Source organism: Camelina sativa, chromosome 1 (genome assembly GCF_030686135.1).
Source record: "Camelina sativa cultivar CO46 ecotype springtype chromosome 1, ASM3068613v1".
Classification (NCBI taxonomy): Eukaryota; Viridiplantae; Streptophyta; class Magnoliopsida; order Brassicales; family Brassicaceae; genus Camelina; species Camelina sativa.
In genome coordinates, this window is record NC_141880.1 from 10,053,819 (window position 1) to 10,079,063 (window position 25,245).

The 25,245-nt window shown below is 35.5% G+C and overlaps 6 protein-coding genes and 1 pseudogene across 6 annotated transcripts; all 7 read left to right on the forward strand.

The window, feature by feature from the left end:
- Window positions 1–10: 10 nt before the first annotated feature.
- On the forward strand, window positions 11–2,954 carry LOC104766130 (DEAD-box ATP-dependent RNA helicase 53, mitochondrial). The gene is made up of 7 exons (XM_019227498.2): window positions 11–526; window positions 629–756; window positions 848–1,259; window positions 1,412–1,510; window positions 1,622–1,846; window positions 1,934–2,095; window positions 2,184–2,954. Exons 1-7 carry the CDS (start codon window positions 152–154, stop codon window positions 2,658–2,660), a joined length of 1,878 nt encoding a protein of 625 aa, XP_019083043.1. The 5' UTR covers window positions 11–151; the 3' UTR covers window positions 2,661–2,954.
- A 3,421-nt stretch (window positions 2,955–6,375) lies between these two features.
- LOC104706468 (F-box protein KIB4 pseudogene) lies at window positions 6,376–7,863 on the forward strand (annotated as a pseudogene).
- Window positions 7,864–9,874: 2,011 nt separating this feature from the next.
- LOC104787386 (ubiquinol oxidase 1b, mitochondrial-like) lies at window positions 9,875–11,354 on the forward strand. The gene is made up of 4 exons (XM_010512963.2): window positions 9,875–10,184; window positions 10,291–10,419; window positions 10,498–10,986; window positions 11,067–11,354. The coding sequence occupies exons 1-4, from the start codon at window positions 9,909–9,911 to the stop codon at window positions 11,124–11,126; spliced, it is 954 nt and encodes a 317-aa protein (XP_010511265.2). The 5' UTR covers window positions 9,875–9,908; the 3' UTR covers window positions 11,127–11,354.
- A 926-nt stretch (window positions 11,355–12,280) lies between these two features.
- LOC104787393 (ubiquinol oxidase 1a, mitochondrial) lies at window positions 12,281–14,534 on the forward strand. Its single transcript, XM_010512976.2, has 4 exons — window positions 12,281–13,210; window positions 13,301–13,429; window positions 13,712–14,200; window positions 14,288–14,534. Exons 1-4 carry the CDS (start codon window positions 12,806–12,808, stop codon window positions 14,345–14,347), a joined length of 1,083 nt encoding a protein of 360 aa, XP_010511278.2. The 5' UTR covers window positions 12,281–12,805; the 3' UTR covers window positions 14,348–14,534.
- A 4,675-nt stretch (window positions 14,535–19,209) lies between these two features.
- LOC147949722 (uncharacterized) lies at window positions 19,210–19,835 on the forward strand. The gene is made up of 2 exons (XM_087510229.1): window positions 19,210–19,278; window positions 19,386–19,835. The coding sequence occupies exons 1-2, from the start codon at window positions 19,210–19,212 to the stop codon at window positions 19,833–19,835; spliced, it is 519 nt and encodes a 172-aa protein (XP_087366355.1).
- A 12-nt stretch (window positions 19,836–19,847) lies between these two features.
- LOC147949723 (uncharacterized) lies at window positions 19,848–20,468 on the forward strand. The gene is made up of 2 exons (XM_087510237.1): window positions 19,848–20,084; window positions 20,193–20,468. The coding sequence occupies exons 1-2, from the start codon at window positions 19,848–19,850 to the stop codon at window positions 20,466–20,468; spliced, it is 513 nt and encodes a 170-aa protein (XP_087366363.1).
- Window positions 20,469–20,476: 8 nt separating this feature from the next.
- On the forward strand, window positions 20,477–24,775 carry LOC147949724 (uncharacterized). The gene is made up of 5 exons (XM_087510241.1): window positions 20,477–22,262; window positions 22,413–22,747; window positions 23,054–23,127; window positions 23,371–24,535; window positions 24,638–24,775. Exons 1-5 carry the CDS (start codon window positions 20,477–20,479, stop codon window positions 24,773–24,775), a joined length of 3,498 nt encoding a protein of 1,165 aa, XP_087366367.1.
- Window positions 24,776–25,245: the final 470 nt, after the last annotated feature.

A 25,245-nucleotide genomic window follows, 5' to 3' on the forward strand; every position in this document is an offset into this window, starting at 1 on the left:
TTCCGCTGATATTTTTTTGTTGCGTCCGCAACTGTTCTTGTTGAAGAACTTAACTAAACCCTTTGTGTCTGTCTTCTTCATTTGCAAATCCCTAATTCCCAAATCTTTGGGGTTTTACATTTTTCGTTATCGGAAAACACCTGAATCCAAAATGATCACTACTGTGCTTCGTCGATCACTCCTCGATGCATCAAGGAGGACTCTTTCCGCATCGCTGACTTCTGTTTCGTTTCACAGCTTTGCACCAGGCGTCTCCGTAGCCAGAGTCTCCGATCTTACAATTGGATCTTTTTCCGATGTCAAGACTGGGTTTTCGTTTGGAGGTGTTAAGAAGAGGGAGTTTCATTTTCAATCTGGACCGTCGGAGTTCAGAGCGTCGATGGTTTCTACTGGTGGGTTTGCGATCTCTGAGAGTAGCGAGAGAGGGATCGAGAGTGATGGGCTTGCGATATCTGAGCTTGGGATATCTCCGGAGATTGTTAAAGCTTTGAGTAGTAAGGGTATTGAGAAACTCTTTCCTATACAGGTTTGTTATGTTGTCAGATCAAAGTTTAAATTATTCATCTTTCGTGCTCCTTGTTCTTGAATTATGGGTAGCTGAGATTTTAGGTTTTGTGGTTTTGAGTAGAAAGCTGTGCTGGAGCCAGCGATGCAGGGACGAGATATGATCGGTCGTGCTAGGACTGGAACAGGAAAGACACTTGCTTTTGGGATTCCTATCATTGATAAAATCATCAAATACAATGCTAAACATGGGTTAGTGTTTACAGAGTCTTTAACGATCATTTAAGGTTCTGAGATTTAATTTTCTGGTTAGTTCACTGATTTTTGGGATTTGGTGTGACAGACGAGGGAGGAATCCGCTTTGCTTGGTTTTGGCACCGACGAGGGAGCTTGCACGCCAGGTTGAGAAGGAGTTTAGGGAATCTGCTCCGAGCTTGGATACTATTTGTCTCTATGGAGGTACACCGATTGGACAGCAAATGAGGCAGCTTGACTATGGTGTTGATGTGGCGGTTGGAACTCCTGGTCGTGTCATTGATTTGATGAAAAGGGGAGCTTTGAATCTATCGGAAGTTCAGTTTGTGGTTTTGGATGAAGCTGATCAGATGCTTCAAGTTGGGTTTGCTGAGGATGTCGAAATTATATTGGAAAAGTTGCCAGAGAAACGTCAGAGCATGATGTTTTCTGCTACAATGCCCAGTTGGATCAGATCCCTCACCAAAAAGTACCTGAATAATCCTCTGACGATTGATCTTGTGAGTAGTCTCATACCTGCTTATGATTATATCTGTAATTGCTCGCAGTCCTGAAAGATTGATTCTGGGTTTAGAAGAGTCCTTAGTGAAATGACATTTTGTGAAACATGTACTATTATTATGTTTTTGTCTAACTGTGATGTGTTATTTAGGTTGGAGATTCTGATCAGAAGCTTGCAGATGGAATTACAACTTACTCTATCATAGCAGATTCTTATGGAAGAGCATCCATTATTGGTCCTCTTGTAACGGTGTGCATTCTCTACTTTGCTTCGAAACTGATGTGTTCATTTCTGGTGTTTCTTTCTTAGTGTTCAGTCGTGTATGGGACTCAGGAGTTTATAATATCATTTCTTTTGTAGGAGCATGCTAAAGGAGGAAAATGCATTGTCTTTACCCAAACAAAACGGGATGCTGATCGCCTCTCATATGCATTGGCGAGAAGCTTCAAATGTGAAGCTTTACATGGTGATATATCCCAGAGTCAGAGGGAAAGAACGCTTGCTGGTTTCCGAGATGGGCATTTTAATATCCTTGTTGCAACTGATGTTGCTGCCCGTGGACTTGATGTACCTAATGTCGATTTAGTGAGTCAAAACTACACTTTTCTTACTCAAAAGAATTCTGTTTCTCATCTTACTAAACCAATATTTCTGACTTGTGATCATGAATAGGTAATTCATTATGAGCTCCCTAATAACACGGAGACATTTGTTCACCGAACGGGGCGAACAGGTCGTGCAGGAAAGAAAGGAAGTGCTATTCTCATCTACAGTCAAGATCAATCCAGGGCAGTAAAAATAATCGAGAGAGAAGTTGGAAGCCGCTTCACCGAGGTTATATAAGCTGCCTTATTTTTTCCTATTAGTTTCTTTTGTTGAAGGCCTGGAGTAACTGGTTGTAACTATTGTTTTTTTGATTCAGCTCCCTAGCATTGCTGTGGAACGTGGCAGTGGAAGCATGTTTGAAGGAATCGGTGCTCGATCCGGTGGGTCCTTTGGAGGAGGCATGAGGGATCGTGGTTCAAGCTTTGGTGGTCGTTCAGGTGGTGGTGGCTATGGTGGTCGTTCAGGTGGCGGCGGCTATGGTGGCAGCAGTGGTGGTTATGGTGGAAACAGTGGCGGTTATGGTGGAAGCAGTGGCCGTTCAGGCAACCGCTACTCTGGTGATTCCGACCGTTCTGGTTTCGGGAGCTTTGGTATGCGTTCTCCTGAAGAATTCGATGCAGGTCGTTCTTCTCAGTCAGGTGGAAGAAGCAGCTTTGGTGGTGGCCGTTCAGGGGGATCATCAAGCAACCGTTCATCTGGTTTTGGGGACTTTGGCTCGGATCGTTCTTCTCAGTCAGGCGGAAGGAATAGCTTTGGTGGGTTTGGCTCAAACGATGGGAAAAGATCTTACTGAGAAGTGTGTTTTTGACCGGACCCGGCAATGATGATTGGTTGACCCTAGGAGGAAGGATTCGGTGACAGAGTAGAGTAGTTTGCTACGAGATACAAAGGAGTCGAGCTATATATATATATATATATAATTGTGAAGTTATGGAAAACAAACATAAACTTTTGGAAGTTATGTCATATGAGGTTCTTTTTTCATTTTTTGTTGTTTTTTATTGATTAAAATGTCATGTTTTGATGTGTATTTTCTAGTAGTGTTTATCGGATAAGAGTCTTAAGTAAATCAAGTCTCATTTTTTAATTGGATGGTCTAGTGTTATATAATCGGATAAGTGTCTTGGATTCATCGCCAATGCAAGGGCGCTCGTCGGGTTTTCCAACTTTTGGTGGCAAATGGTTGCGTTTAAAAGCTATCATGTTTTGTGTTCTAGTTTAGTGTTTGGTATCAAAACGTACCGTAACAATTCTCAAATCTTTTATTAGATAATTTCTCCAAATTGTGTTTCTTTCTGATTCTGGATTCCAAATTCAAAGCATGAAATGGTACCAAAACCAAGATAAGTAGTAACTGACACTTGCGTCTGTGAATTGTATAGATCTTGAATGATCCAAATTTGTCTAAGGTTAGTTTCATGTCCTTTGATATATGGTTCCAGAATTGTGTTGCACATTAGACATGGATCAGTCTATCAATAGAGATCATATAGGGTTTTAGACTTTTAATTCGACAAAATTCAACAGTAAAAAAATTGACCAAAGACCTTAGACAAACAAGTCTCTGTTTTGGAACAGAGAATTTGAAATGTAACTAAAAAAAAAAAACCTGTTAAGTGTTTACCCTGATTTAGTTTGTTTTAGTTTTCCATCTATATTAACATTTTTGAAGTACATTTTGGTTTATGCTCTTTAAGTTTTAATTATTTAATTTTTTTTTACAACATTAACCCCTAAAACAATTCTATAAATAACATTGGAGAGAAACTCAAATACTAAACTTTCTTAAATTGACCAACATTTGTTACATTTATTGACATAAAATCTTAACAACATCTATACATTCCGATTTTTCCAAAACCAACTCTACCCATTAACACTTAACAGTTTTTGAGTTTGAGCCATTAAATCTCCAAAACTATTTTTATGGATGCTAAAATCTCTCAAATTTAAATGATATACAACAGATTTTCCATAACAAAAGTTTACAATATCCATAATTATATTAACATTAATAAATTTCCTAAACCAAAAATCCAATTATAAAATGTCACATTAAATATGTTGAAAACCCCAATATAATTTGGTTTATTTTTTTATTTTTTGAGGAATTACCAAAAAAATTAAAATTCTATTAATTATTATAAACTATATATATTGACATGGAAAAATTATAAACTATATAAGTATGCTAATTTGGTAAAACAATTAACATAATTAAACTTGATAAAAAAACTTATTTTGATTATTTTTTTTTACGCAAAAATTTATTTTGATTTTGGTGAGACGGGTTGGCATTAATCTTATATAAGGAGTTAAGTGGAATTATTTTTTTTAAACACTTTTAGATGTGTACCAGGAGATAAATGTATTACTAGACTATACATATACTACACAGGTTAAAACCTTGAAAACACCACAAAAATCCTATATTTTGAATATCAGATACCTGTAAATTTTTTTTTTAATCAATAAAACAATAATAAAATAACAAATAAATACAATATAAATTTAAAATTTTTAAAATTAAAAATATTGTCCCGCAGTGTACGGTGGGTTAAATCCTAGTATATAGTTAATTTAGTTAATAACTCTGGTTTAGGAGGGCCTTTGTATTTTAATTTATAACACTAGGTTTTGAACCCACGCTACGCGTGGATTTATTTGATATATTTTGATAAAAATTATATATGATTGATTAAGTAATAAAATATTATCTCATAAAAAATTAAAATTAGTACTACGGAAAAAAAATAAATTTCAGATACATAATTTTTTAAAATATAAAAATCAGTTGTGTTATAAAATCAAATCTGATAAAAAAAAACATAAATTTCACTTGATGTCCAGGCGAGGCAAATCAAACTGATGACCTCACATATTCTAAACCATTTTCTTTGACCACTAGAAAAACGAAACAATTTTATAATCATGAATTTAACTCGTTTTCATATTTAATTGATCGCTACCACCTATGTTTTCGTGTTTTTTATTCAATATTTTCTTATTTTTCATATTCTTTCTTGTCGTTTTCATTGTCAAATTTTGTGTTAATTGTCATCGTAACTTTTACCGTTTGGTTATTCATTATACTCTTTTTCTTTTTCTTCCTCGTCAACATCTTCACATTCTTCCACTGAGAAACCTTTTTTTAGACTACCACACAACTTGTTAACCCATCAAATTCCAAGAACAAAATCATTTATTTTCTCATAAAATTTGTGAAATTCATGATTACATAGTCAACACATACACCCAATTATTGACAATTTTATCCATATACTTATTTGGTTTTAGATCCATGTGTTTAGAAACTTCTCAAACCAAAATCCATACTTGGTTTATAATACTTTAAAAACATAATAATATATACTAATAATTATTTATTTAATATGAATCATATGATATATAGAAATATGAGTACACTATAAGAACATATTAATTATAAATAAATAATATCAATTATATTATATCATCAAATATTATCAACCGTATCATATTATCAAATAACTGTAACCGTATATAATAGTAACTGATTGAACCGTAACCGTATTTAAATGTAACCGTTTAACCGTTTGTTAAACAGTTCTGGTTAAGGTTACAAAAATTTCTAACCATAATTGATGGTTAATAAACCTTAACCGTGACAACCATAACCCTGGTCATGCGCTAATAAAACATGTGTGTTTGTCGTCCATCTTTCTTCTTTAAACTTCAAAATTTGACTCAAACATCAAATTAAGGTCTTACGATGTCAATCATTATTCTTTAGACCCAAAAATAAAAAATTAATGAAAGAATATCAACTCATCTATAAAATCATACACAAAAATATGTTTTACAGCTCATAAGAAATAAAAAGCACAAATGTAGATAAATAAGATAATTTATGTTTTGCATCAATATTTATAATATTTTAAACTTTTAAAAGGTTTCGAAATATAAAATTTGAACCTTTTAAAAATTTTCAATATTTATAATATTTTCAACTTTTAAAATTTAAAACTTATAATATTTAAAAAAATTTAAAAGCTAAGAACTTTTAAAAGTTCCAATATTTATAATATTTAAACTTTTAAATTTTTTAAATATTATAATATTTTTTTGAAACTATTTAAAGTTTTAATTTGATCAAATAAAAAACCAGATCAAACCAAATAAAACTTTTAAACTTGGACGCCTGATAAATCAAGCTTTCCTGCTCATTCGTTGTTGGAAGCATATTAATCTTATTTATACTTGTCTGAACCATTGTCTAAAAACTTTCTAGCAAATGTGGGATATTGTGTTTAGTTTTTGATTTGCATAAATTTAAAATTTTCTTTTTTTCTAAAAATTCTGGAAATTTTTAAAAATGTTAATGAATGACATATCAAATCCTGATTGATTGTTTAAAATAATTCTTAATATAGAAAACTCTGAAAATTTTAAAAATGTTAATTAGTGAGGTTGCTCTTGCTTTTTATTAGTATATAGATTAACTATTTTCCTAAAAATAAACCCTAAAAATGCCGCCAGAGACGAAGGAGATGATCGGTTTCGACGGCGATACAAAGTGGTCGAGGCTTGTACCTGATCTGAGTACAATATACTCTCTCGAAGACGTACAAATAGTGAAGCCTGGTAAGATAATCATCAAAGGTTATGCAGTTTCAGGGGTTGGACGAGCCATAGAGAGACTAGAAATATCTCTGGACCAATGGAACTCTTGCGTGGAAGCTTCTAAAACCTCACAAAAGGGTAACAGCAACTCGGCATGTGTGTCGTTTGAAGCCACCGTTGATGTTTCACAGACCAACGAGGTCATCACAGCCAAAGAGATCAAAGTTAGGGCAATAGTGAAAAAATGTGAACAACAATCAGATCAGTGGCAGATGCTCGTCCCGGACTTGATTCGGTCGATCTTCAAACACTTGAACTTTGTTGAGTTCCATCGAGCCAGGTCCATTTCTTTAGATTGGTACTCCACTGCTGAACTATGCTACAGAGAACACCCAACTCCATGGATCATCCTCTTTTCAAACTACAGCCATATTCCATGTAAGTTGATTGATCCACTTGAGTACAAAACATACGAGGTAAAAGATCTAGGGTTTGATTTCCATAGGAGTCGTTGTTTGGCTAATTGTGGTAGCTGGTTCTTGATGTTAGACCATAGAACTGATTTTTATATTTTCAATCTGTTTACTCGAGAGAGGATTCGTCTTCCGAGTCTGGAAGCAATGGATGGATCACTAATGAGGTTTGAGAGGACCGGTGAGTATGACTTCATGGTGACCTTAGATTATAAAACTAAGTATGGACATTTTTCTTCGGGTAAAATCAGAAAAGTTAGCATAAAGAATGCAGTTTTGTGGGTAGATGAAGGGAGCAAAGATTACTTAGTTGTGTGGAATCTTGAATGCTTTATAGCATATCACAAGAAAAGTTATTGTAACAATAGTTGGAAAGTGCTTCAACCTTTAGACATGCAAGGTTGCGTCAACATGGTATTTAAAGAAAGCAAGCTTTACGTGCTTAGTCTAAGTAAAAAAATCACTGTTTATGAGTTTCGTGGTAGTGATTCTCCAAATGAATGTGCAAGTTTCAAATCTCCTGATTTTGAGAAAGATCATGAAAATAGTCTTGTTGTGACCATGTCCGGAGAGGTTTTGATGATCGCGAGGAAGATATGCAAATTCGATATCCACAAGATGGATCCAAATTCGTTAAAGTGGCTTAAAATCGATTCTATTGGGAATGAAGCGTTGTTTCTGGATCAAGGAACAACCGTTGAAGCTAAAGATGGAGTGGAAACAAACTGCGTATATTTTAGTAATGATCAGTTTCATAGATACAATGAGATTGGTCTATGCTATGGAACTAATGACTGCGTCTACGATATTGAAGTCGAGAGTGTTGTCCAATCGTTTCAGCATTTTGCAGATATATCGCTAATACCTTTCAAGGATGCTCGTTGGTTTTTCCCAACTTTTGGTGGCAAATTGTTGCGTTAAAAGCTTTCAAGTTTTGTGTTTTGCTATTAATCTCTGGGAATTTTCTTCAGATTACTTTTTTGGGTTAAAAAATATATTTATAATCTGAAATGTTATCAGAACCAAAATAGGTGACTGACACTTTGGTTTTGATATTGAATGATACGAACAATTTAGTGTTTGTCGTAGGTTTAGTTACAGATCTTGTTGTACACGGATACTTGGGATATGACACGGTTTCTCATTATAAGACACGTAAATCAACATCGTGCAGCCAAAAAGACCACATTTTAAACACGACTCTGTTTTGGTCCTTTTGGAACACAGGAGAAAGTTTTTTGGACAAAATGTTTTTAGTCTAATTAATCAAAACGTTTTTGCATAGGTCAATCAAAAAGGTTGAAACACACTATTTGAGATTGATTACTATTCTAGATCATTAGATTTATTACAAACTAGAAGTTGTGTTCCACCCTCGTCCTCCACGTATCAACCAATATAGGGTCGATACTCCCTGAACACTGAGTTGTACTGATCCTACTTATCTCCCGCAGCATACCAATGTACTAGGTATGAGATCCTGCTCCAGCTTCACTCGGCTACTGCGTCTCCGCCACATCTGGCAGTACTACTGGAGCCTGCACCATGACAGCTCCGCCAACCGTTCCAGCAACTGCGTCAACAAGTTAGAAATGCGATCAACTCGACCAGGAGCTCCACCCACTGCGACTCCACACATGGAAGCTCAGCCCCACTGGCCAATCCGGTATCGACATCGCCATCACTGGGTCCTACGGCTCCATCGGTACCACTAACAACACCTACTAATCGCTCTTGAAATGCATGCGACTCGCTGACGCCCTTTTCTGTCACACTCTGATCTATAGTCTCACTAGCAGTTGGGCCTCTTCCCCTACCATGAACATGACCACGACCGCGTCGATGACCAGGCAGCTCCACCTCTAACTATTATCACTACCAAAGATAGAAGACTAAGTTCAGACGACAAAAAAAAAGAAAAAAAAAAATAGAAGGCTAAGCTCACAATTAAAACCGCATATACAAACACACAACTTACCATGTAATCTCATTGAAGGCTTGAAGAGGATGTTTTAGGATTCATGCCAAACACAATTGACTAATTCACATAATCAAATCAAGCATGCAATCCCAAACATCAACAACACAAGCTAAAATGACCATAGACCTAGAACCGTAATGGCTTTTATACCAAAATGAAACAATTTATCCTGTTTTTTTTTTTTTTTTTTTTTTAATTTTAGACATTTCGCAAGTAATCCCATATTCATTAACATCTTAACAACAATAAACAACAGCAGATAATATAAGCAATAACAATAATCCAATAAATAACTCCAATAAAGAATAACCAAATACTAAAGTCTATCAATTTCAAATCCAACAATGTCAAGAAGCAAATAACCAGTGTCCTAACAATGTTCTACAACCAAACTCTAGCAACCTAACAAATTGTCTTTACCTGCACTACAATCACACATTATCTTTATTTGCACCACAAAAGAGAGGTGTAACTATTACCTGAAATACTTAGTGAGGTGATCCTCTCATCTACTGAGCTATAAACACAAGCGAATAGATAAACACAAACAATACACAAAAACAAGTAAAACTATGGACCACACCTACAAGCTACTGACTGATTAGCCATACCAGCGAGGCACTAAGCAAGCTTGACTTGAGTCATTGTTGTTGCTTGCCAGCGAACTTTGCATATGGTTTCATTCCCAAGCCATATAAAAAAACTACGTCGTACGTGCAGACCCTACTACACAAAAATAACAAGAATATTAGTACAAGTTATAATTTTTCGTGTTTTTTTTTTGTTTTGCAGAATAACGTTGGTTGCGGACTGGCCTTTGTCTTCGTTTCGTGTGCTACAAGTCTTTTTAGTCAAATCGTAGACGAGTTTTTCGTTTTGTATACAATGATGCTAAAGTTCCGTAATTGCTAAAAATAGAGAACAGTTGACGTGTTACAAAATGCAAAAAAAAAAAAAAAAACACTTTCATCTTCAATCTGCAGAAATGATGATGAGTCGCTATAGAGCCAATGTAATGGCAAATGCTGTGACTCACACCCATCTTTTGAAGCCTAGAGTTTCTCTGGCGGCGATGGGTGGCGTGAGAGATCTCAGCAAGATGACATTTGAGAAGAAGAAAACGACGGAGGAGAAAGGATCTAGCGGTGGCAAGGATGATCAAGGTAACAAAGGGGAGCAATTAATCGTTAGTTATTGGGGCGTGAAGCCGATGAAGATCACCAAAGAAGATGGAACTGAATGGAAATGGAGTTGCTTTCGGGTACGTACGTTACATATTACAATGTGTTATGTTACTCTCTTGTTCGATTGATATGTGCATTTGTGTGTATGGTTTGAGTTTTGTTGTTGTGTTGGAATCATGGTAGCCATGGGAGACTTATAAATCAGATCTTACGATAGATTTGAAGAAGCATCATGTTCCATCGACGTTACTAGACAAATTAGCTTATTGGACTGTTAAATCTCTTCGATGGCCTACTGATCTCTTCTTCCAGGTATAGAGTCATACGACTTGTATGATTTTATACATCGTTTCAAATGCTTTGTATGTTTTGGACTAATTTTAAAGGCAGAGGCGGTACGGATGCCGAGCGATGATGCTAGAAACGGTAGCAGCGGTTCCAGGGATGGTAGGAGGGATGTTAGTCCACTGTAAATCGCTTAGGCGGTTTGAACAAAGTGGTGGTTGGATCAAAGCCCTACTCGAAGAAGCAGAGAACGAGAGGATGCACTTAATGACATTCATGGAAGTTGCGAAACCAAATTGGTACGAACGAGCTCTTGTAATCACCGTTCAAGGCGTTTTCTTCAACGCTTATTTCCTTGGATACCTAATCTCTCCCAAGTTTGCTCATCGTATGGTTGGATACCTTGAGGAAGAAGCAATCCACTCTTACACTGAATTTCTCAAGGAACTTGAAAATGGTAACATTGAAAACGTCCCTGCACCGGCTATCGCTATTGATTACTGGAGGCTTGAAGTGGACGCGACGCTTCGTGATGTTGTAATGGTGGTCCGTGCTGATGAGGCCCATCACCGTGACGTTAACCACTATGCATCCGTAAGTTGTGTGTGTGTGTGTCATGTATATATATTTGGAAGATCGTAAATTGTTTTAATGGTTTGTAAAATAAAATGCAGGATATTCACTACCAAGGTCGTGAGCTGAAAGAAGCTCCAGCTCCCATTGGATATCACTGAATCTGAAGAGCTTCTCTAGCTATTTTTTATTGTTTTAAAGCTCTATTATACTGTTTACTTTTGTTTTCTTTGTTCCTAAATGGGCCTTTCTAATGGCATTAATTAGTTAAATTTAGTGTTGGGGAAAGAGTAATAACTAATAAGGATTGTGTTGGAAAGTGCTCAAACATGGTTCCATATTTTTTTCAAAAAATCATAAGTAAAAAGAAAGAATCATTGCCAATTCAATTTCTTGTAGTACTAAATATTGTAATGGATATTGAATACTCTGACCCATATTAGGAGGATTGGTTTGCTTTGGTAAACAGTTATTTTGATTTCTATAGTTTAAGCCGAATCAAATCGAATATTTTGGTATTAGGTTCAATCTTCTTCAAACAATGTGCTAATTTGGGCAAAAATCTAAAAGTAAAACACTTCCCCAAAAGCTAAACATTTTTTATTTTTTGTTTTTGTTTACTAGATGTGACTTTACTTGTCTACAAAGTTCAAAATCTTTTGAGATACTGATAGTATTCGCTAAACCACTGATCTTTAAAATCTTATGTGACGACATTCAAATTGCCTTAATGGTTCTTGGAGTATATATATATATAGAGAAATTCTTTGTAATATCACATTTTAAGGTTTTTCCAAAAAATATTATTATTCGTTTTAATTTTTTAAAATATCACACTACATATATTGATTTTCTTGGGTGTATAATTTTTTTTTTTTTGGGTTTGGATTTTTAGATCTACAGTATAGTTTTTAGGGGTAGGGTTTAGTGCTTAGGATTTTAAAATTTAGTTTTGAATGTTAAAAGCTTATTTTAGTTTTGTGGTATTTTTGAAAAAAATATATATATCATGGTATTTTCAAAAAAATAAAACTAATGATTGTATTTTTGAAAGAAAAAAAACTCATTTTAATAGTATTTACAAAAATTATCCTTTTAATAATAAACATGAAATAAAACCAGCAAGTGCTAGGAACATCTAATGATTTAAGAAAACTAAGAATGAAAATTAAAAATATATATATATATATAAACAAAATTTACAATAAAAAATAAATTAGGATTAAAATTTAGTCTAATTTTGGCTTGGAAGTTGAAACAGAATATTTGCCAAACTGAGAATAACTAGAAAATTGGCATTCTTGAACAAAAAAAAATGAAAAAAGTGTAGTTTTTGTTGTCAAACTTTTCTGTTAGCAAATTTTTTTTTTTTTTTTTTGTGTCTAGAAAGTGTTAAAAGCCTTTTCTGAACTCATCACCTAAAATAATACCCACACAATAGTCATTTAGTTCGACCAATAAAAAGTAAGGTCTTGCCCACCACGCAAAACATCTTGGTCTCCAAGAAAAATCTACGCGGCCAAACAATTTACCTAAACACCCTCGGTCAAAGCAAAGTCATAAACAATGTCTCTCTCATGCCTACAAGGGTAAAGCAGTCTTTTTAATTATACACCACACAATAAACTGTTATACCCTACTTACACGTGTCATAATCTCCTTACATATACGTCAATAATATTGATCAGCCGACCGTTCCTTTTCTCTAGTATATATAACTTTGCTTGAGACGTGCTTGAGAAGAGCATAAGACGACAAAAGTAAACCCAAAATAAAATAAAAAAAGATTTCTCTTTACAAATTTCCTAAATTCTTGGATTTGATTTCTCCGATCTGTACAATGATGATGAGTCGCGGTGGAGCCAAGGCGGCGAAATCGCTTTTAGCGGCGGGTGGACCACGTTTGTTCTTCTCGACGACCACTAATACGATCCGTGCTGTTTCGTCTCACGAGGCGGCGTTATCAGCTAGCCGTCTTTTGAAGCCTGAGGTTGCTTCTGCTTGGATCTGGACTAGAGCTCCGACGGTTAATGGAGGTATGAGATTCGCCAGCACGATTACTCTTGGGGAGAAAACGAAGGAGGAAGAGGCGAATCAGAAGAAAACAGAGAACGAATCTGCCGGTGGAAACGCCGGCGCCGGAGGTAACAACAAGGGAGAGAAAGGTATCATGAGTTATTGGGGTGTTGAACCTAATAAGATCACTAAAGAAGATGGTTCTGAATGGAAGTGGAACTGCTTCAGGGTACGTTTCTTCGTACGTTATATATAATAGTGTTGTTCTTGGTTCAATTTTTGAGTATGTTTTTGTTGAGATTTGTTTGGATTGTTGCAGCCATGGGAGACTTATAAAGCTGATACGACAATAGATCTGAAGAAGCATCATGTTCCGACGACGTTTCTTGATAGAATCGCTTATTGGACTGTTAAATCTCTTCGTTGGCCTACAGATCTCTTCTTTCAGGTACACACTTTGTCTTCTTCCCCCAAATCTTTAAATTTTGCTGAAACGGAAACATATGATTCATTCTTTTCTTTTTTTTGGCAACTAGTCAATATTTACTTTTATTTGTTTTTGGGAATATATATATTTTTTTTTGTATATTATATAGTTTACATTTGTTAGTGATTTGTATTCTTGCCAATTAAGACGATTCGTTGAGATTAGTAAATGACTAAACAGTTCTTATTATATATTAATGGAAATGTTTGGGGACTTTCTGATTTGTGGTATTGTCAAATGCAGAGGCGATATGGATGTAGAGCTATGATGCTTGAAACTGTGGCAGCAGTGCCTGGAATGGTTGGAGGAATGTTGCTACACTGCAAATCTCTCCGTCGTTTTGAGCAAAGTGGAGGATGGATCAAAGCTTTACTCGAGGAAGCGGAGAATGAGAGGATGCATCTCATGACTTTCATGGAAGTTGCGAAACCCAAATGGTACGAGAGAGCTCTTGTGATCACTGTGCAAGGAGTTTTCTTTAACGCCTATTTCCTTGGTTACCTCATCTCTCCCAAGTTTGCTCACCGTATGGTTGGGTACCTTGAAGAGGAAGCGATCCATTCTTACACTGAGTTCCTCAAGGAACTTGACAAAGGTAACATTGAGAACGTTCCTGCTCCTGCTATTGCCATTGATTACTGGAGGCTCCCTGCTGATGCTACGCTCCGTGATGTTGTGATGGTTGTTCGTGCTGACGAGGCGCATCACCGTGACGTCAACCATTTTGCATCTGTAAGTGTTTTTTCTTTTCTTCTCTATTCATCCATCATAATTGACGAACTCTTAACTTTTTGTGACTGATGAAACATTTCTTTGCAGGATATTCACTACCAAGGTCGTGAACTAAAGGAAGCTCCAGCTCCAATTGGGTATCATTGATTTGATTTAAAGAAGATCTTTTTCTCAAGTTTAGTTCTAAAGAATTGGAGTTCTTTCATTTGTATATACATCACCCCTCTCCTACTAGAGCCAAACTTGGAATCGGCTTACCTATGATGACTATGAATGTTATATTTGCTACGAATGCTCTGTTTTTTTTTAATGAAAGCAGTATGTACTTTCCTTCGTTTTCCTCTTATGGGCTTCTGGGCTTTTATTTTGATATTTGCCATATTTTTATTTCTTTTGTGACGTTTGTAGAAGATGCTACTAACTCTCCCCCACAATCATGTAAGGAACCACTGATATCATAAATTCTTAACTATAAAGTTTCATATAGATATCTCATCACTTTATCATTGAGGTAAATTAATATTTCTTTCTCTATGTATTAAACATGTTATTGACAAAATTACAATTTTTTCTTTTCCTCAATACACACATTAACAGGAAAAGAAAAAGAAAAAAGAATTTGAGGACCCGGTGGATGTGGATCCTTTGTTTATGGCATGGGGGGTCTTTATTTTCTTTCCGGCCCCTAAAACTTTCAAAAGATACAAAGCAAACAAGAATAAAAAAAAAAAACATTTAAAGAGAACAAGAAGAAAAAACAATCAATTGTATAATAGAGAGAGTTTAAATCAAATAATAAAATAATTTTTGGGTGATTATGTGTACATAACCACTTTCTTTCGAACGTATGAGAGACTCTCTCCTTATGCCACCACCAAAAAATTAAAATTGTATAGTTGTGTCCCCATTATAAAAATAAGTATCTATCATGGCTATTCTTTTCAATCTATCATGGCAAGTTTAGGTCAAAGTAATAGCAAATCGCAATTACCATAAAACCTTAAATTAGTATTTTAAAAATTCAGCAAAATGGTTTAGCCTAAGCAAACGGCTTATCTAGGCTACCACATACTACCCCTCTTCTCTCATCAATTATTAAAATCCGGAAAATAGTAAAATTATTATATATCCAACACTAAATGTTGGAATAAAAATATTTTGACTTTTCTTCATATAAAAAATATCGAACAGATATAATAAAACAAATATAAAAATACGTCCTAATCAGTTGCCTAGCCTCTATCAAACTAAAGTAGTGTTTTTTATACTTTCAACGATTAATATAGTCTCATAGTATAAAAATAATATTATTTGGAGGCAATGTGTACTTTCGTCTCTTTGCATTTTCTAGATTTGAATGATAACAATGATTATAATAATGAAGAAACAGTCATGGTGCCATGTTCGCTGTATAAAATAATTTTATATTATATGGTTTTAAATATTAGTATAAAATAATCAGAGCTCGCAATTTTCGATATGCTCTTATTAGTGCGTTAATGAAGGGATTATTTTTAACACATAAAAATTATATAAACGTATCTTCGCATACGACAAATAAAGAAAAAAGAAAGATATGTTATATTAGTACGAAGATACTTCATGTTAATTAATTAAAAAAACCATCGTATTGTTTAGGCCAAATAAAAATAATGGCTTTTATGTATAATTTGTCTGATTGAGTAAGAAAAAAACGTTTTGCCTCTTGACGGCTAGGGTTAAGCGAACGATCAAAACTATTGCCACGTAGGAAAAAGCAATAACTCGTAAAAGTCACCACGTGTCACCTATACAGTCAAAGGTATTTATTTCTTATGAAGTTAAATTTTTAATTCGTCGACAAGTTTTATCAGGCGGGGGTGGGGGACTCTACAGCACTCCGACGTGGCATTTTCACTGTCGTAAAAATGCTAGATAACGTAAGTCCACCAATAGAAGCTTACCACGTAAACAACTAACGCGGCTGTCACGTTTAATATAAGTGAACGACCGTGACTTTAGAGCGGTTTTTATTTTTATTTATTTATTTTGAAAGCTATGAAAAGAGAGAGGAGAGTAGCTTCGACAAAAACAAGATCCAAGGCGACGAATTAAAAGAGAGAGAGAGCGATCATCCACGTGTCATGTTGGTAATAATACACGTGGAATCACGAGGATATCTTAGGATTCTTATTTTTGCACGCGCTTTTGCGCGTAACGTTAAAATTAAATTATGCGAATCTATCTACCTGGTTATAGAAGAGTTACTCCACTGTTATTAATTACTCGTATACGAAAAAATTATGATGAATCCTGACCATTGACCAAATTCAATTTTTACAAAATCTATATTTTTCTGTGTGGGCCTAATCCTGCAATCCATGTCACAGTCACTATTTAAACAAAAAAATTATAATATAAAATCTATTTAATGAATTTATAGCAAGACACCTAACTATATACTAAAACATTTGAAAAATCAGGTTTAGGAGTAAAAGTAGAAATACTACCGTATTCCTAGTTTCCTTTTTTCTTATTTCATTCTCTCCCCCACACGAATGATTTTGCTGTACTCGTGTATCTTAAGAAATGACGTTTTCGAAACCATGCTCAGGATATATGATAATAATGGTGTCTTTACATACTAAAAATTTCGTTATCATATAATTTAATTTGGTATATTGATTTACTGAACATATTAAAAGGTAAATATCTTAACACTTTAATATCTTAGATCCACAAACCTAACTAAGTTTATATATATATATATATATATATATACATATACAAGCAACGCTAATTTTATTCTCTTTTCAAATGTATAACTTACAGTATGTTATATTTATTAATTTTTTTTTTTTTGCCAAAAAGTATGTTATAATTTGTTATACTCCAATTTTTCACTTCAATCGGGGGAAGACTTTTTAAAGAAAATTAAAAATTTATCAGAAGGACAGAAACTAAACTGGACAAGAAAACCTAATATCTAGAAATATCTATTCAAAATTACCTTTTACAATTAATACTACTCTCGAAAAATAGCGAAACAAGCCAAATTTTTTATTTGTCAATATGCCAACACTTTTTTATAATTTAGAATATAGTACTCTTTTTGTTCTCATAGACAAAAATAATTTATTCTGTGAGATTTCCACTGGATAAAATATACTAAAATATATAGGTGAAAAATAGTACATTGGCAGTGAAAAAGGTTAAAAAATAAAAATATAGAGAGAAAGAGGAGGAGCAATTCCACATTGGCAGCTAACACTGTGGACCTCACACTTCTGGGAAGTTCCGTGACCGTGACTTGAGTGAATACAAAAGAGGTCCCCACATTCTCATCTGAGCCGTTGATTGTTTCCTCTAACCAATGGTTCAGATCAACCGGTCGGGTGCCAACTCAACGCCTTTTTTACGGGATGACGCTTTCTGCCAAGTCAGATTTCACAAGAAAACTAATCCAACGGCTATGTTAATTTTTGGCAATTGGCAACAACTGATATCAGCCGTTGATTTTGTAGTTAATGAGTTTTTTAGATTGAGGTGGTGGGGCCACTTCTCTAACTTTATAGTAGGTGTTATTGTTTAGCTTCTTCTCTCTCCTTAATAAAAAAATAAAAAAATCTAGAGATTATTATATGGTTTTAATGTTTTATTACTACTTTAGAAATATCCAGATATGACCAGATTTTAAATCGTTATTACAGAATATTATTATAGTTATGTCAACTTGACTAATCTAAATCTAAGAATTATCAAGACTTGCTTTTTCTATGTCTCTTAATTGTGAATTTAGAATTTTAAACTTTCACTTGATGTTTTTTTTCTTTTCTTTTAAAAGTGTAAAAAATAAAAAGATCAACTTTTGCAAACCTGGCATCTTCGAAAGGTAAATTTAATTGCTTGCACGTAAAAAGAAATATGGAAAAGAAAGAAAAAACATTAAACTATTTTATTGAGCCATTTGTTTAGTAGTTTAAAGGAAATAAATTTAAAAAAAAAAATAATAAAGACGGAAGAGAGGTAGAGAAGTGGGAACCTGAATATGATTAAATTTTTACCGATTGGATCAGTCACAAAGATTCCATTCTGATCGTCAGATTTCCTTTACCATTGTCCTTTTCTACCGGTAATCACCGGTGATACATCGTTTCAAGACATTTTTTTTTTGGAAATTTAAAAAACAATATTATCATATTTGTGCGTGGTTTATGTCAGTATTTTTATTTTCACACGAGTCATCGCGATTAGTGGACAACAGTACACTACCCCCCAGGAGCTTTTTTTAAACAATTATTTAATTGCAATAATATATACTTGTATAATTTAAAATATTTTATCTTTATGTTTCCGACTACCTATATATTTATTGTTTCTTTACTTGTTTTTTCAATATGTTATTTTTCTAGAGAGAGTAAAGTCAATAAAATATTGGTAACGATAATACTACAGACGGAAGCGGAAGCGTGTGATGTCAAACTCTTGACACGTGGGACCTCATATTTAAACAGTCCAAAATATTTTTTTTCACATGAATCCGACTAGGAAAACAGAAAAAGTAAGAAACCTTTTTTTTGGACATAGAACCTTCTTTCTTTACCAGTGTCTTTCATGTGGTAAAGAATAAATCACAAGTCTAGAAAAATACTTTCTCTTCAGTCGCTATTCACTGTGTTAAGTTGTTTTTAGATCTAAATTGTTTTTTCTTCGAGAAATTTACCTGTTTTTCCGAGCTAGTTCTTGGTTCTGCTTGAAGTTGAAGTTTTTTTATAGATTAAAAGATTACAAGCGTGATTTCTGTCATTTCTCTTATATCAAGGATGTCGTCTCCAATAGATAAAGCCCTCTTGGCTATGTCGTTGGAGGATGAGGAAGAGGACATTCCTTTTCAGATGCCGGACCTGCCGGAGTATCAGTCAATGGAAAGAAATGTTATTAGCCTCGTTGGACGCACTTTGAACCCGGGTAGTCAATCGATGAAGAACCTGATTAGAGATATGCCAAGAAAATGGTAGAAAGGGGGACGAATGAGTGGTGTAGCCCTGTCGAGTGAAAAATTCCAGTTTATATTCGACAAGGAACACGATCTGCAAGAAGTACTGGATAAGGGGGCACATACTTATAACGATTGGTCTTTGGCGGTTGATAGATGGTTTGAGAACCCCCAGCCAATTATCTTCAGTTTATACCGATATGGGTGTAGATCTCCAATCTCCATATCAATTACTATACTGCTAAAGCCATCACGGCTCTGGGAGAGCTGATATGGGAGGTTAAGGAGGTTGCTTTTGACCCTGAAAAAGCTCAATTCCAACACTTTGTGCGTGTTAAAGTTCTGTTTGATGTCTCCAGACCCTTACGTAGATCAAAGCTAGTCAATTTTCCAGACGGAGGATCGACCTATGTCAAGTTTCACTATGAGAAGGTGCAAAAAAGGTGTTATGAGTGTCAACGACTCACCCACGAAAGAGAGGTATGTCCCTTTTTGTTAAAAAGGAGACAAGAAGAATTAACAGTCTCAAAAGAAGGTCTTCCAATCCCTAAGCCAAATAAAACTCCGTTCCTGAAGACAGGGGATCCCTTGTTAGGAGTTTTAAATGAAGACCAAGTGGGGACTGATCCTCATACAGGTAGACAAAGAATAGCTCCATAAGTACTTGAAGGAATGAGGCAGTATCTCTTGGCGAATAATAATGAAGAATGGATTATTAAGGTGGACAGAGTAAAGAAGACTGTGAGGGAAGTTGGAAAAGATCCGATTGCGAGAAAATCGATCCTAAGGTTGGAGGCTCCCCTTATAATTCATCAAGATGTTAATAAGGACAACGGTATTGTCTTTGGCTTTAATCTTTCCGAATCCCGGTCTTCAGACATTTGTTTAAAACCTTTGAAGGATAGAGAAGTTTCAAATCAATACATTGCCTCTTATCCTAACTGGTCAGAGAAGGAGTTTTCGTCCATTCCTAATTAAGCAGCTAACTCTTTCCTAGCTTTATCCCGGCCTTTCCAGGATATTGCGACGGACTATAGGGCTGGCTTCTTTGAAGCTAGTCCTTCCGGCTCTATCAAGGGAAAGGCAAAAGCGAGAAACCGTCCTCCAAAGTACATCAGAAAGGTTAAGCCTAAACCAACAGGAAAGGAAACTGACATCAATATGGGACAGGGGGCAGTAGGAAATGAGAGAAATGATAAGAGAAAAGCAGTTCATGATGGAAATAACACTGCGAAGTCTACAAAGCTAATTACATCAGAGGTGATCCCAATGGGGGGATTGCCAAATGTTTAATGAGCATTATGAGCTGGAATTGTCAAGGATTGGGACGGTCCCATAACTTGACAATTCCTCGTCTCAAAGAAATGCGTAAAAACCATTTCCCAGAGATGTTGTTCTTGATGGAAACAATGCACAATAGGGACATTTTAATAGATCTTCAAGTTTGGCTTGGGTATGATAGAGTATATACGGTAGAACCGGAGGGTAAGAGTGGCGGACTAGCGCTCTTTATTAAAGCCGAGGTTATGGTGGATCTCAAGTTTTTTATTAAGAACCTTATGGATTTGCAAGTACAGTTTGGTGCATCCTCGTTCTTTATCTCTTATGTATATGGGGATCCAATTTTTAAGAAAAGGGAGGATAATTGGGTAAGAATGAGCAGAATCGGGGCAGGGAGAAGGGACAGTTGGCTTTTGACAGGAGATTTTAACGACATTCTGCATAATGGAGAAAAGGTTGGTGGTCCTAGAAGACCTGATTCGGCTTTTAAGCCTTTCTCTCAAATGTTACAGGCTTGTGATATGCTGGAATTACAGAGTCAAGGAAATTGCTTTACATGGGCTGGAAGAAGATATGATTTATGGATTCAGAGCCGATTGGATAGAGCTTTTGGGAATCAAGAATGGAACAAACAATTTCCAGCTTCTAATCAGGCTTTTTTAGACATGAGAAGATCGGACCATCGTCCTGTACTGATCAAACTAATGGATTCACAACATCATTATAGGGATCAGTTCAAATTTGATAGAAGATTTCTCCGAAAGCCAAAGGTTTTAGACGAAATTAAGAAGGTCTGGAGCATAAGAGGAGGTCTTTCAATTGCGGGCAGATTAAAAGAGTGTAGGAAGTCACTTAGCACATGGAAGAGGAAAAATGGCATGAATTCTCATGAGAAGATCCGGTTAGTAGAGCAGGCCTTAGAACAAAAACAATCCTCATCCTTCCCAAGATTTATTGTGGTCAAGAACCCGAAGCATGATCTTGCTAAAGCATATTGTGAAGAAGAAACATATTGGGCCCAGAAGAGCAGATCCAAATGGATGAAAAAAGGGTATAGAAATACAAGGTTTTTTCATTCCTCAGTAAAAGGAAATAGATCTAAAAAGCGTTTGGATGTGCTGCAGGATCAGAATGGGCTTTTGCATAGATCAGAGGCTGCAAAAGGGGAGGTGGCTACTTCTTATTTCCAAGATTTGTTCAAATCCTCTAATCCGACTAGTTTCACGGCTTGGTTTTCTCGTATGGAGACAACAGTCACTCCGGAGATGAATGAATGTTTGATCAAGCTAGTGTCAAAAGAAGAAATAGAAGAAGCTGTTTTTTCTATAAATCCAATAAAAGCACCAGGGCCAGATGGAATGTCAGCACTGTTCTTTCAGCAGTATTGGAGTATTGTGGGAGAACAATTGGTGATGGAGGTGACAAATTTCTTTGTAAATGGAGTATTACCCAAAGAATGGAACTACACACATCTTTGCTTGATTCCTAAGATCATCAATTCTTCGGTAATGAGTGATTTGAGACCCATCAGTCTTTGCTCGGTGTTGTACACGGTGATATCAAAAATCATGGTGAAGAGACTGAAACCTTTCCTACCAGATATTGTGTCAGAATCACAATCTGCCTTTGTTTCTGATCGACAAATTTCAGACAACATCATCGTTGCTCATGAGCTCATCCATAGTCTTAATTCAAAGTCTTCGATCTCGTATGAGTATATGGTAGTTAAATCCGATATGTCCAAAGCTTTTGATAGAGTGGAATGGAGTTACTTAAGATCCCTTCTCTTGGCTTTGGGTTTTCATGGTAAGTGGGTAGATTGGGTGATGATGTGTGTGTCTACAGTCACATATTCAGTTTTAATAAATGATCAGCCCTTTGGGATGATTCTACCACAAAGAGGAATAAGGCAGGGGGACCCCTTATCACCATTTTTATTTGTCTTATGCACTGAAGGCTTGTCACATCTTCCGAATAAAGCTCAACAAGGGGGTAAAATATCGGGCATGCAGTTCCAAAATCAAGGACAGAGTATTCATCATCTTCTTTTTGCGGACGACAGTCTGTTCGTGTGTAAGGCAACAAGCGAAGAAAGCAGAGTTTTACTGGATATTTTGAAGATTTATGGTGAAGTCTCGGGACAACAAATTAACCCAGCTAAGTCTTCTATATCTTTTGGAGCCAGTATTACTTTGCCACAAAAGCTGTTTATTCAAAATATCATGGGGATTGTGAGTGAGGGAGGAGTTGGATCATATTTAGGACTCCCAGAATGCTTCAGTGGTTCTAAGGTTCAAATGCTTAACTTTATAAAGGATCGTCTCCAATCCAAATTGTCGAATTGGTATTCAAGAGCATTTTCACAAGGAGGGAAGGAAATTTTGTTGAAATTTGTGGCTATGGCCATGCCAATCTTTGCGATGGCTTGTTTTAAACTTCCTAAAACTACTTGTGATAAGATTGCAAGTGCTATGGCTGCCTAATGGTGGAGTTCTTGTGAACAGACTAGGAAGATTCACTGGATCAGTTGGGAGAAAATGTGTTTGCCTAAAGAGATAGGGGGTCTTGGTTTTAAAGATGTATGATTGTTCAATCAGGCTCTGTTGGTAAAGCAGGCTTGGAGAATCTTACAGTATCCAAATAGTCTTTTCTCTAAGCTCTTAAAGTCAAGGTATTTTCTTCATACAAATTTCTTGAAAGCTACTTTGGGTACTCGTCCTTCTTATGCTTGGAGAAGTATCTTATTTGGAAGGGAACTGCTAATTAAAGGTTTGTTCAAGAGAGTGGGAAACGGGGCATCGATCAAGGTTTGGTTAGAATTGTGGTTAGATGATGAGGTCGTAAGAGCCCTTTGGATGATGAATCCTCTAGTGGATATAGAACTAAAGGTGTAAGAGCTTATTGATTTTAACAGAGGAGGATGGAATGAACAAAAGCTGGTGGATAATTTTTTCCAAGAAGACATCATTCTGATAAAGAAGCACAATCCTATTGTTACCAAGGAGGATTTCTATGTGTGGAGATATAACAGAAGCGGTGACTTCTCAGTAAAATCCGCTTACTGGTTAGCTAGTCAGCTAAATATGGCACCATTATTAAAAGCAGCTTCAGTATCACCAACCCTCAACATTCTTAAAGCTCAGGTTTGGAAGCTACAGACGGATCCCAAAATAAAGGTCTTTTTATGGAAACTTCTAAGTGGTGCTATCCCGGTAGCAACCAGGTTGAACACTCGTGGTATGAATATTAATCCTATCTGTGTTATCTGTGGAGTGGAGGAAGAAACGGTAAATCATGTTATCTTTGCTTGTGCAAGAGCTAGACAAATCTGGGCTCTCGCGGGTTATCCCTCTCCAGAGTTTGGGTTTGATAAAGGATCTATATATTCTAACATTCAGCATTTGTTAGTCAACAGGGAAAACAAAAATTGGCCACAACATATCAGCAGAGTTTTCCCTTGGATTGTATGGAGGATTTGGAAGAACAGAAACTTGTTACTCTTTGAGGGCAGAGGTTTCACACCGTGGGAGTCGGTTGGAAAAATTTATGGGGAGGTTGAAGAATGGTTTCAGGCGCAGAGAATAGATACGATAGAGGATACTACGGGGCCTGAAGGCCAGATGGTAAGTGAAGTTCCCCCAATGCAAAGTACCAGAGTTACAGAGTCTTTATACAATGATAAATGGAATCTTCCTCCTGCTAGATGGCTCAAATGTAATATTGGTATAGCTTGGTCTAAAAGGAATCGGTTACTTGGATGTGCATGGGTGTTAAGAGATGAAAGGGGAGTAGTCCTCTTACATAGTAGGAGAGCCTTTACTGAAGTACCATCGATAGACAGAGCAGGTTTTTTTGGTTTATCTTGGGCAATGGAAAGTATGATTAGTCACAAGGTAAACAGAGTCATCTTTGCTTCAGAGGAAGTGACTGTGACAGGGTACTTACAAAGACCACAAGCTTGGCCAGCTTTTAAAAGGGAACATGTAGAGTTGTATAAGATTCTGGAAAGTTTTTTGGACTGGCAAGTTATTTTGGAGAAGTTTTCAGCAAATAGAGGAGCTCATCTCATTGCTCAAAGTGTTACTAACGACAATAGACTCAACTCTTATGTGGCTACGAGACATCCTTCATGGCTTAGTAATCTAATTGAGGGTGAGAGAGTTTTTTCCTCTACTTTCTAGCTTCTGTCTAATTGGCATACTAAGGCTCCGAATGGAGATAGTGTATCAGGCGTAGCAGATCTAGCGGTTCAAGCGGAAAAAAGTGGATCTAGCGGATCTAGTGAAACAAGTGTGGATCTAGTGGATCAAGCGGTTTAAAATTTATGTTTGAATGGTAAAAGTGGTTCAAAGTACTGTACAAATTTAAAATAATATATTTTAATTTTAAAATTAGTATTTAATTTTTCATAAGTAGATTCTAGTTAATATTGTATTATATGAATATTAATTATTTTTACATACTAAATTTGAGTTTTTTTTTATAATTTTGTATTACATTAGTGTGTAGACATGAATCATAAATCTTATATAATTGTGTATATATATAATATATGTCGATGGTATAAACATTTATAATATTATACATATACAATTATAAACCTTAGTCAAAAACATAAAAATATTATACATATACAATTATAATTTTTCCTCACTAAAAGTTTACAAACCTTATTTGCTATTAAATTTTTATTCATAATATTGTCTTATTAACATACTTAGATCTCTTTTTTATAAAAGAAAAACATAATTACAAACCTGTTAAATCTCTATGTTATAAAATAAAAACA

What these genes read in the sequence shown, in the direction of transcription:
- LOC104766130 (XM_019227498.2), top strand. Translation starts at nt 152, where the DNA reads ATGATCACTACTGTGCTTCGTCGATCACTCCTCGATGCATCAAGGAGG. An exon ending in AGAAACTCTTTCCTATACAG is followed by an intron (nt 527 to 628) that starts GTTTGTTATGTT and finishes GGTTTTGAGTAG; the next exon opens with AAAGCTGTGCTGGAGCCAGC. An exon ending in TTATTGGTCCTCTTGTAACG is followed by an intron (nt 1,511 to 1,621) that starts GTGTGCATTCTC and finishes TTTCTTTTGTAG; the next exon opens with GAGCATGCTAAAGGAGGAAA.
- LOC104787386 (XM_010512963.2), top strand. Translation starts at nt 9,909, where the DNA reads ATGATGATGAGTCGCTATAGAGCCAATGTAATGGCAAATGCTGTGACT. An exon ending in GGAAATGGAGTTGCTTTCGG is followed by an intron (nt 10,185 to 10,290) that starts GTACGTACGTTA and finishes GAATCATGGTAG; the next exon opens with CCATGGGAGACTTATAAATC. An exon ending in ACGTTAACCACTATGCATCC is followed by an intron (nt 10,987 to 11,066) that starts GTAAGTTGTGTG and finishes AATAAAATGCAG; the next exon opens with GATATTCACTACCAAGGTCG.
- LOC104787393 (XM_010512976.2), top strand. Translation starts at nt 12,806, where the DNA reads ATGATGATGAGTCGCGGTGGAGCCAAGGCGGCGAAATCGCTTTTAGCG. An exon ending in GGAAGTGGAACTGCTTCAGG is followed by an intron (nt 13,211 to 13,300) that starts GTACGTTTCTTC and finishes GGATTGTTGCAG; the next exon opens with CCATGGGAGACTTATAAAGC. An exon ending in ACGTCAACCATTTTGCATCT is followed by an intron (nt 14,201 to 14,287) that starts GTAAGTGTTTTT and finishes ATTTCTTTGCAG; the next exon opens with GATATTCACTACCAAGGTCG.
- LOC147949722 (XM_087510229.1), top strand. Translation starts at nt 19,210, where the DNA reads ATGAGTGGTGTAGCCCTGTCGAGTGAAAAATTCCAGTTTATATTCGAC. An exon ending in AGGAACACGATCTGCAAGAA is followed by an intron (nt 19,279 to 19,385) that starts GTACTGGATAAG and finishes ATATGGGTGTAG; the next exon opens with ATCTCCAATCTCCATATCAA.
- LOC147949723 (XM_087510237.1), top strand. Translation starts at nt 19,848, where the DNA reads ATGAGGCAGTATCTCTTGGCGAATAATAATGAAGAATGGATTATTAAG. An exon ending in AACCTTTGAAGGATAGAGAA is followed by an intron (nt 20,085 to 20,192) that starts GTTTCAAATCAA and finishes CGGCCTTTCCAG; the next exon opens with GATATTGCGACGGACTATAG.
- LOC147949724 (XM_087510241.1), top strand. Translation starts at nt 20,477, where the DNA reads ATGAGCTGGAATTGTCAAGGATTGGGACGGTCCCATAACTTGACAATT. An exon ending in TCTAAGCTCTTAAAGTCAAG is followed by an intron (nt 23,128 to 23,370) that starts GTATTTTCTTCA and finishes TGATTTTAACAG; the next exon opens with AGGAGGATGGAATGAACAAA. An exon ending in CTCATCTCATTGCTCAAAGT is followed by an intron (nt 24,536 to 24,637) that starts GTTACTAACGAC and finishes TCTACTTTCTAG; the next exon opens with CTTCTGTCTAATTGGCATAC.